General features: G+C 39.9%; 2 protein-coding genes and 1 long non-coding RNA gene across 7 annotated transcripts in view; 2 read left to right on the forward strand and 1 right to left on the reverse strand.

Moving 5' to 3' along the window:
* Positions 1-1,602: 1,602 nt before the first annotated feature.
* LOC144902132 (uncharacterized) lies at positions 1,603-5,898 on the forward strand. The gene is made up of 5 exons (XR_013630418.1): positions 1,603-2,504; positions 4,054-4,116; positions 4,878-5,266; positions 5,361-5,511; positions 5,603-5,898. It is a non-coding gene; the product is annotated as an uncharacterized LOC144902132 (long non-coding RNA).
* On the reverse strand, positions 3,318-7,657 carry lmod2b (leiomodin 2 (cardiac) b). The gene is made up of 6 exons (XM_058077120.2): positions 7,184-7,657; positions 6,689-7,105; positions 5,621-5,881; positions 5,358-5,552; positions 4,869-5,288; positions 3,318-3,627 (listed from the first exon to the last, which is right to left on the reverse strand). Exons 1-6 carry the CDS (start codon positions 7,457-7,459, stop codon positions 3,601-3,603), a joined length of 1,596 nt encoding a protein of 531 aa, XP_057933103.2. The 5' UTR covers positions 7,460-7,657; the 3' UTR covers positions 3,318-3,600.
* Positions 5,978-9,586, forward strand: part of LOC131132393 (kit ligand-like) — a 10,400-nt gene continuing 6,791 nt past the window's right edge. For 2 of the 5 annotated variants that reach the window (XM_078799172.1, XM_078799180.1), the window contains exon 1: positions 5,978-6,041. In XM_078799172.1, coding sequence (XP_078655298.1) covers positions 6,039-6,041 — 3 coding nt within the window. In that variant the 5' untranslated portion in view covers positions 5,978-6,038. Of the gene's footprint in view, positions 6,042-8,002; positions 9,455-9,477 lie in introns of those variants that run through there. The other 3 variants (XM_078799169.1, XM_078799179.1, XM_078799184.1) reach the window with 2 other exon arrangements.

The following is a 9,586-nucleotide window of genomic DNA, read 5'->3' on the forward strand; positions in this document are numbered from 1 at the left end:
AAAACTGAACTATGTACTGTTCTGTGTTCTACAGATTTAATTACTGGAAAGTGAATTAAGAGCTTTTAGTTAGGATGTAGTTAATTGATGATAATGCTACAAGCTACAATTAGTAACTAATGTTACTTTTTAAAAGATAGGATTAAGCTTTTATAAACTGTAACAAATGTTAGAGAGAGAAATGACAACATTAATAAGCTCAATTTTGTTACTCCACTGTATTTATATTTGACAGGTATTGGCGTAATTACCCTAATTAGCATTACATGTTTTGTTGCCTGTCATTATTGACAAGCTAAACAAACGACTGTATATTGAATCTTGTTAGTAGTAAAGTCTTTAATGCTCTTAGATGACGATAGCTAACGAACAAGGGCGGCCATTTTGTTACATTTGTGCTTTAATATTGTTAATTCACAGCTAAATTGACTCACTTGTTATATAATATGTATATGTTTGCCGTTAATGATTTTTATTAGTTAAATTCCAATATTGACGAGCAAAAACAGCCATGTCAATCTTGTTTGTACTGTTATGTATGATGGCTAATGCTAAAACTCAAAACATTTTGTTACTCCACTGTATTTATATTTGACAGGTATTGGCGTAATTACCCTAATTAGCATTACATGTTTTGTTGCCTGTCACTGTTTATCATTATTGACTAGCTAAACAAACAACTGTGTATTTAATCTTAGTACAGTTACATATGATGGCTAATGCAATCACAATGGCTCATGGCGAATGTTAACAATCAAACAAGGGCGGCCATTTTGTTACATTTGTGCTTTAATATTGATAATTCACAGGTAAGTTGACTCACTTGTTATACAACCCTAATTACCCTAATTTCTTTGTTTGCCATTAATGATTTTTATTAGTTAAATTCCAATATTGACAAGCAAAAACAGCCCTGAATAAATATATAATCTTGTTTGTACTGTTATGTATGATGGCTAATGCTAAAACACTAAACAAGTCATGCATTTTGTTACTACATTATATTTGACAGGTATTGTAATAATTACCCCAATTAGCATTACATGCTTTGTTGCCTGTCACTATCATTATTGACAAGCTAAACAAACGACTGTATATTTAATCTTAGTACGGTTATATATGATGGCTAATGCAATCACGATGGCTCATGGCGAATGTTAACAATCAAACAAGGTCAGCCATTTTGTTGATACATGATTACTATTCTTAATGGTTTACAGGTATTTTAGTAAATTCTGAATTGTAGTATGACCCTTGATGCCCATTGCTAATTTGTATCATTTCATTTCCAGTATTGACAAGCTAAAACAGCTGGTAATGTATCGAGTCTTGTTAGCATGTTATGTATGATGGCTAAAGTTAACAGTCAAAGACGCTGATTTTCATAATAGTATTCTTCCTACTTCACAAGTATTTTAGTGAATATGTTATTCTAAACTGACTCTTAACTAGTTGCAAGGACCCTGCTCTTCATTTTGTTCCTCTTATTGATAAGTTTTAACTTAACAAATTTTTAATGCTAACAATCAAACTAGGGCAGCCATTTTGGTGCCATAATAGCACTATTTTATTCTTTATATGTCATACAGTGAATTCTCACTCTTAGTAACACCCGAGTAGTCCTTAAATGCATTATTTTGACATTTGTTTTTACATGTTTGCGGTATTTACCAGTTAGAACGACCTATATTGTTGTATTGAGGCTAACATACAGCAGCTTACCATGCTAACATAACACAACAGCAGCAAATACGCTCAATTTTATAATTCAAATGGAGATGTTGTTAGTTGCCACAGGCCGTGTTTTGACCTGTTTTACAACCTGAACAACAACAGATGCATCAATAGCTCAGCTTTTTTATTTTTAGCCATAATGGCGCCTCAGCTGTGGACCCTCTGAGAGGGATTAGAGCAGGTATGGCACTTTCCACTGCAACAACATCCATGTTTTTCAGACAGAATATGATGCGGCTAACCAATATGGATGATTAGTATGCGTGCATTAGTCCGGGCCACTTCATCTTCATGATACACATCTTGCACCATTAACAGTTTCATTGCAGCTCGGGGGAACTGGGTTTGTATTTCTTTGAATTTTACATGAGGGGGCACATTTAGGAAGCAGGAAGTGGGGAGTTTATAGCAGAAGTCAGTGAAAGGGTTCCCCTTATTGGCATTTTGACAGCTCATGACAAAGTGCTGCAGGAAGTTTTATACAGAGAAGGAATGTGTTGTGCATGTCAGGAGGGTCCTCTGAATAGGAAATTAATGTTGGTGTATCTCACTTTTTTCCAAGCAACGGCTAGAAATGTAGTAAATTGGCACTGAAAATTGTGTATGTGAAGGTGCTTCACACTGACCAAACAGGCTTTAATTTTAGCCTTACATCTGTCATGGCTGAGCATCCCATCTGTTTCCTTTTTGTAGCCCCCTCATTCTGACCATCACATCACAGCCTTGTTGGATGATGCAAACAAAGCGAGTGCTCACTTCCTGCTACCAATGTATGTCAATCATCTGCACTATTGAGTTATTATGGCCTGTCACTTGTCGTGCATTGTGAATGGTGCACTTACAAAAGTGGGAGATGCATGAATGCAGCACAGTTGACTGACACATGTCAATTTTTCAATATCTTTATGCTCTATAAAATACATGTCAAACTCATTCATTTTCTACTGCTTTTCCTCACGACGGTCGCGGGGGTGCTGGAGCCTATCCCAGCTGTCTTCGGGCGAGAGGCGGGGTACACCCTGGACTGGTTGACAGCCAATCACAGGGCACATAAAGACAAACAACCATTCACACTCAAAGAGGCTCTGGCAAAAATGGATATTTTAATTTTGTTATTCATTCATTCATTTTCTACTTGTCTTGGGGCGAGAGGCGGGGTATACCCTGGACTGGTCGCCAACGTATAGACAAACAACCATTCACACTCACAATTAACTGGCAATTAACCTAGCATGTTTTTGGAATGTGGGAGGAAACAATAATAATACACACTTTTTTTTAACTTGTTGTTACTTTTTTGCGATATCACACAATATATCACACATTATATAACAATTTAATGTATTTTTTTTAAATTTTGTAATTAATAAATATTTCATTTTTGAACATTTAAAAAAATATTTAAAAATCAATACATATTTTTAATCAGGTGTTCTAAAAAATAACAATATTATATTTTTTCCAAACAACCTAGTATGTTTTTGGAATGTGGGAGGAAACCGGAGTACCCGGAGAAAACCCATGCATGCACGGGGAGAACATGCAAACTCCACACAGAGATGGCAGAGGGTGGAATTGAAGCCTAGTCTCCTAGCTGTGAGGTCTGCGCGCTAACCACTCAACCATGTCAAAACTCATCACCAAAATAAAATCTTACTATAAAAAATAATGGCCCAAAAACACTCCAAAAAGGTATGTATTTAGAACAAAGAGCATGACATATTTACAAGTTTACAAGAAAAAAAAATCAGTAAACAAATGTTTTAAATCATGTAAAATATACTGCAGTAATTCCAATTTTTTTTAACCACTTGTTGTCTTCAGCTGCACTCCCAGTAACCATGGCAACTTGATTCCTCATCTGTATTATCGTAGATGGAACGGTACTTCTACCTGTTAAAAAAAAATTAATAAAAATTATATGTTATTCTTTCAAAGTACACTTTTACATGGACATCAGTGTTGTGTTGTCTCTACGTGTCGTGTCAGCCGTTATCACAACTCTGCTGGACACTTTGCTATTCATAGCAGCATTAAGTGGCGGTGGAATTTCGCAGCTAGCGTGCAGCTCAGTTTTCCACTGTGGCAACACAACAAGCCGTGAGCTAACACACACTTAACTCCTTTTAATTGTTTTTTTAGGGGGCTAATTTTAGTCATGAATTCAATTCATCGTCGTAATGTGGCGCATTTGCCGGCATTGCAAAGTACCTGCTTTATGACCCCACATTCTTTCAAATGTAACTTTTAATAGTGTTGTTTTTCGAGTCATTTCCTTGTTCCTGCCAAATCTCCCTGTCCTTTCTATGCTTTGTGCAGCATGCCGCAGGGTTCCAAGAAAACTGCATAGTCAACATGAATTGTTGCTGAGGAAACGGCATGGTAAACATGACTCGCATATGCAGTTTTTTTTATTGGTTACATAAATGATTGCTCCCGACAATTCTGCCCAGCAACAAGGGGTGATGTAAACAGCATGAAAAACTGCTATTTACTACATTCATTCATTCATTTTCTACCGCTTTTTCCTCACGAGGGTCGCGGGGGGTGCTGGAGCCTATCCCAGCTGTCTTCGGGCGAGAGGCGGGGTACACCCTGGACTGGTCGCCAGCCAATCACAGGGCACATATAGACAAACAACCATTCGCACTCACATTCATACCTATGGACAATTTGGAGTCGCCAATTAACCTAGCATGTTTTTGGAATGTGGGAGGAAACCGGAGTACCCGGAGAAAACCCACGCATGCACGGGGAGAACATGCAAACTCTACACAGAGATGGCCGAGGGTGGAACCCTGGTCTCCTAGCTGTGAGGTCTGCGCGCTAACCACTAGACCGCCGCGCCGTATTTTTATTTTTATTTTTATTTTTATTTTTATTTTTATTTTTATTTTTATTTTTATTTTTATTTTTATTTTTATTTTTATTTTTATTTTTATTTTTATTTTTATTTTTATTTTACTACAGAATCATGTATTTAAATATATTAAATTTTTTATATATTACAATTTTTTATAAATATTTATATTTATGTCCTGTTTTTTTGTAAGTTACTTCCTTGTTCCTGCCAACCCTCCCTGTCATTTTTCTTTGTCCTAGTAACAACAAATTATAATAAATTTTTTCCTCACCTTCTTCAGGTTGCGGATGCTGCTGTTCCGTATGGAATCCATCAGCTGGTCGTGTGCTGACCTCATGGGCGTGGACGGCCTGCTGCCCTCTTCCCCTCCGCGCCGCTCCGCCGACACGGGCCTAAGTGCGTTCTTCAGCTCCTTGAGGATGCAGGTGGTCTCGTCTTTGCCCGCCTTGCCCTTCTTGCCCTTTTTCCCCTTGCTCTTGGCCTTCTTGCTGACGGCTTCGTGGGATTTGATCACCTCTGCGATCATCCTGGTGGGCTTCTTCTTCTCCTGGTGAGCGGGAGGCGGCGGCGGCGGTGGTGGAGGGGGTGGCGGCGGAGGAGGTGGTGGAGGCGGCGCTGGTGGGGTTTGCTTCTTAGCCACTTTGGGTGAGGACCAAGGGGAGGATCTTGGTGAGTTGCAGGGCGTTCCTCTCTAACAACACAAGTCAAAACGTACTGTAAGATAATATCCAGTAGCTGTAATTGTGTAATTGTGATGTACCAGCGCAGTGGTCCGAGGGTTGGTGGCTCCTTCCTGTTGCTGCCTCTGTTCCTGCATTCGTTTCTGCCTTTGGCGGTCCTGGTTCCTGGTAAGGATGCCCGTCATGCTCATCCTGGGTCCAGGCAGGTTAAACTGATAACCAAGCTTAATCAAGGTGTAGTTTTCCCTTAGTATCTTCACCATCTCCATCTCAACCTGAAGCCATTACAGCCATGTTGGACATCAACAATGTATCATGTAAACAGGTCAACCTTCTCACCAACCTGTCCTCCACATATGTGCCTCTGGTTGTGGAATCGAAGCTCCGTCAGGGTGTTGTTTGCCGGCAGAGCTTGAACCATGGCCATCACGCCCTTCCCGCTCACGTAGTTGGACTCGATGTTGAGGCTGACGACTGACGAGTTCTCCCGCAGCATCTTGGCGATAGCCAGGGCCACCGGGTCATCTGCTCGAGTGTTGGCGAGGCTGAAGAGTCGCACGTGAGTATTGGACCTCAAGGCTTCTGCAAATCGGATAAGGGTATCCTTGGAAGACACCATCAGTAACGTTAATGTTTATTTTTTTTAGTTGTGGTTACTTCCTGGTTCATTGCTTATTAGCTTCAAGTGGTCAACCAGCTGTGTCGTCATGCCAACCAACAACATGGCCATCTCTTGACCCAACGTAAGAAACTTCAGTCAGATGGTAAGACCACTTTTTTTAAATACACTCGTAGTGTATTAGCCTTATGTTTTGTATGTACAGTGAAACCTTGTTTTGCGTCAACAAAACACACACTAACCAAATCTATTTTTCCCTTAAGACATAATGTAAATACAATTTACATTCATTTAAGGTCACGTGCCTTGCCCCAAAGATACAATGCGGCAGTAAGATCAACCACCACTACCACCTTCCTGTTTTGATATGACTTGTTTCTTGAATTCAATAGTGTTTTCTCAGCATTAGCATAAAAAATGTATGAAACACAACATAATTCAGGAAATAACTCATGGCAAAACAGGAAGGTGGTGTCCGTGTGGTGTCTCGCTGACACACGGTGTCTTTGGGAACAGTAATCTTAAAATTATAAAACCTGTTATGTAAATACAGTTGGACTCACAATGTGTTCTATGTATTAACATGACAAGACACGCAGCCTACTTTATGCTAACCGGGAGCAAAATTGTGGCGTAAATTTTTGGCGTTAATCAAAAACATGCTAACCGCTAACTTTCACTGTACTTTTTTATGATCATATTTCTTCTTGACTTGAATAGCACTTGATAGAATGTATTGTGATGCTATTTTATTAGCATTTTATTTGACTTGTTTGGGGCGTTTTTGCGTACTTGCGAGATGTCGTCAATGTTATTCAAGTTGACCTCTGTGAGCTCGGGGTCGTCGCGAAGCACTCGCTGCAGAGCCTCGTCCACAACGGTGGGGTTCCCGTTTGCGTTGGGGTCCGCAGGTTGAGGTGGAGGGGGAGGGGTTAGTCTTACAGGCTCCACCCTCTGCGGCTTTAGCAACATCTGAGGATACACGTTAGCAGCCTCTTCCTCCTCTTCTTCATTGTCCACCTTGGTTACGACTTCCTCCTCCTCCTCCTCTTCCTCCTCCTCCTCACTTTCTTCCTCCTCCTCTTCTTCATCCTCCTCATCTTCCTGCATGAACTTTTTTTGCTCTTTCTCACTTTCGTCATCTTTTTCATCCTCTGATGCGCTGTTTCTGCCTATCACACTCTCCTCCTCCTCATCCTCCTCTTCATCCTGTCTCAACACACATTTTCAAATGACACAAATAATTATTCATCTAAAAAAATCTAGGAAATAAAAGTTGCTACTGACCCCTTTAGGGCTTCCTCCAACAATTTCATTTTCCAGGATTTTCCGCGTCTCGTTCTCCCAGTATTTCATGAGGGCCTCTCTACTGAAGGTGCCAGTCGGGGTCTTGTCCGTCTGGTCCCTCTGTCGGAGTCCTATGGGCACGTTGGCATCAGGGTCAATGTCCACCAGCTCTTTCTCCAACTCAGCCAGCTCTTCGGGGCTGAGGGAGGCCAAAAGCTCATCCTCGTCCACATCTTCGTACTTGCTCAGCTCTCGGCGGTACCCGAAGCAACTCATAGCAAAAATTAGTGAAGACTCGTCGCGTTAAAAAACCATAGACACGGTTCATCAAGTGGTATCTGAGCCCAAAAATGAAGCACATCCAAGGAAAGGTGACTCGAGATCCAAAACCTCCAATCTGAACCAACGCTCTCTAAGTTGCTGGTGTTGTTGTTCTCTGGCGTCCTCGCCCTCTCTAATCTCACTCAGCTGCCGTCCCGGCCTTAAGAGGGGGGATCAGAGGGGTGCGTAGCAAAAGTGCAGGCCCCATGATGCGCTGTCTTTTTTTGGGAGGCAAGCACTCCAAAGGGGACGGAGCCACAAAAAGCATGTGAGCTCAGGGATGACTGGCCTGTCAACACAGCCGTGCGTCATCCGTGCCTGAGTGCCTTTGTCCATGGCCAAAAACAGACAGAGCCAGACGCCCAACAACAAAGGCCTGTAGAAACAAAGTCATAAAAGTCATTCGTTTACAGTTTACATACAATTTTGGGGGGTATTTACATTTTTTCACCTTGCACATTTATTATTGTGAATTTAAATATTTAAAACAATAATCAATATTGAATTTAATTTAAATTGTGTGATATCACACGACATGAATTTAAGGATTAAAATGATAATAATAATGAATATTTTATTATTTAACTTTTGTTTATTTAATGATTTTTTTTGTGATATCAAACAATATATAATACTGCATGTACAGATTAAAAGGGATATTTTTTTAATTATTTTTAATATTGTGATATCGCACAATATGTAATACTGAATTTGAGGATTAAAACAACAATAATAATTCATTCATTCATTTTCTACTGCTTTTCCTCACAAGGGTCACGGGGGGTGCTGGAGCCTATCCCAGCTGTCTTTGGGCGAGAGGTGGTGTACACTCTGGACCGGTGGCCAGCCAATCACAGGGCACATATAGACAGACAACCATTCACACTCACATTCATACCTATGGACAATTTGGAGTGGCCAATTAACCTAGCATGTTTTTGGAATGTGGGAGGAAACAATAATAATAATTTTTTTAAAAATTTACTTATTAATTGTAGTTACTTTTTTGTGATATCACACATTATATAACAATGTAATGTTATTTAAATTATATTTTTTTAATTTTTTTAATTAATAAATACTTTATTTTTTAATATTTACAAAAATATTTAAAAATCAATACATATTAATACAAAAATAAAAATATTATATTTTTCCAAACCCTGCCACCCTAATTAATGTAATGTCTGTTCTCATTCTATAGTGTATATACACAACTGTATATACAATAATAACAATTATGAACTGCCTTGTATGAGCAACCAGATGAACAATAAATCAAATATAATAAGGTTATGTCAAAATATTCCAAACTCCTGTCAGTATGATGCATTATTGCAATAATAATAATACATTATTATCTTTTAGATGAAGTGGTATGCGATGATGAGTTTCAAGTATGATCTTAATGTATGGTCATTTCAGTTAATTTAATGGAAATCAATGAGGGGGGGAGTTCTACAGGGGACCCCGTATATGAAGGTATCCTCTCTACAAATTGTAACTGCACATCACTAGAATCTATCAGTAGAGCCTGCTTGAATATCAAAGCCACAAAGTCCTCCAACCTGCACGCATTTGCATTCATTGAGCATCTCTCGGGGATAACCCAGTGGAACGCAACCCCTCCCTATAGAGCGTCCGCCCACGCTCCAGTGACGAAGCGATTGATCTGTGGGAGTCAATGCAAAAAGTCTCAGACGTGGTCAGCGTGTGACACGGTGACTCAGCCTGTAGGCGGCCTCTCCACGCTCGTCAAAAAGGCTTCGCCAGTCTGCTTGGAGGGAGGCAGACGGACGGCCCAGCCTCAAGTTTCACTGCTTGGACCTTCCCCACATACACACACACTCACAGAAGCTCCCAGTTATCTCCAGCTTTTGGACTCCAAAGACTCACTTTCATGCTGCGGGTTTGGGCACCCTTGCATTTGTGCTCCATATGAGGGAGAAAGTAAGTCTGTATTTCTTAACCTTGTGTTATATTTGAATCTTGTATCTTGTCATCTGTATATATGTCTATATAGTTATGTTCAGCTGTAAAAAGTATCTTCCAGAATATTTACTTTTATGACGACTATTTTTA

Source organism: Doryrhamphus excisus, linkage group LG2, assembly GCF_037039965.1.
Source record: "Doryrhamphus excisus strain RoL-2023G ecotype Guam linkage group LG2, RoL_Dexc_Guam_v1.1, whole genome shotgun sequence".
Lineage (NCBI taxonomy): Eukaryota > Metazoa > Chordata > Actinopteri > Syngnathiformes > Syngnathidae > Doryrhamphus > Doryrhamphus excisus.

Excerpts from the sequence above, each read along its gene's own strand:
- lmod2b (XM_058077120.2), bottom strand. The coding sequence starts at position 7,459 with ATGAGTTGCTTCGGGTACCGCCGAGAGCTGAGCAAGTACGAAGATGTG. Across the intron at positions 5,289-5,357 it reads ACCCTCGGACCACTGCGCTG|AGAGGAACGCCCTGCAACTC; the intron begins GTACATCACAAT and ends TTGTGTTGTTAG. Across the intron at positions 3,628-4,868 it reads GCATCCGCAACCTGAAGAAG|GTAGAAGTACCGTTCCATCT; the intron begins GTGAGGAAAAAA and ends TTTTTTTAACAG.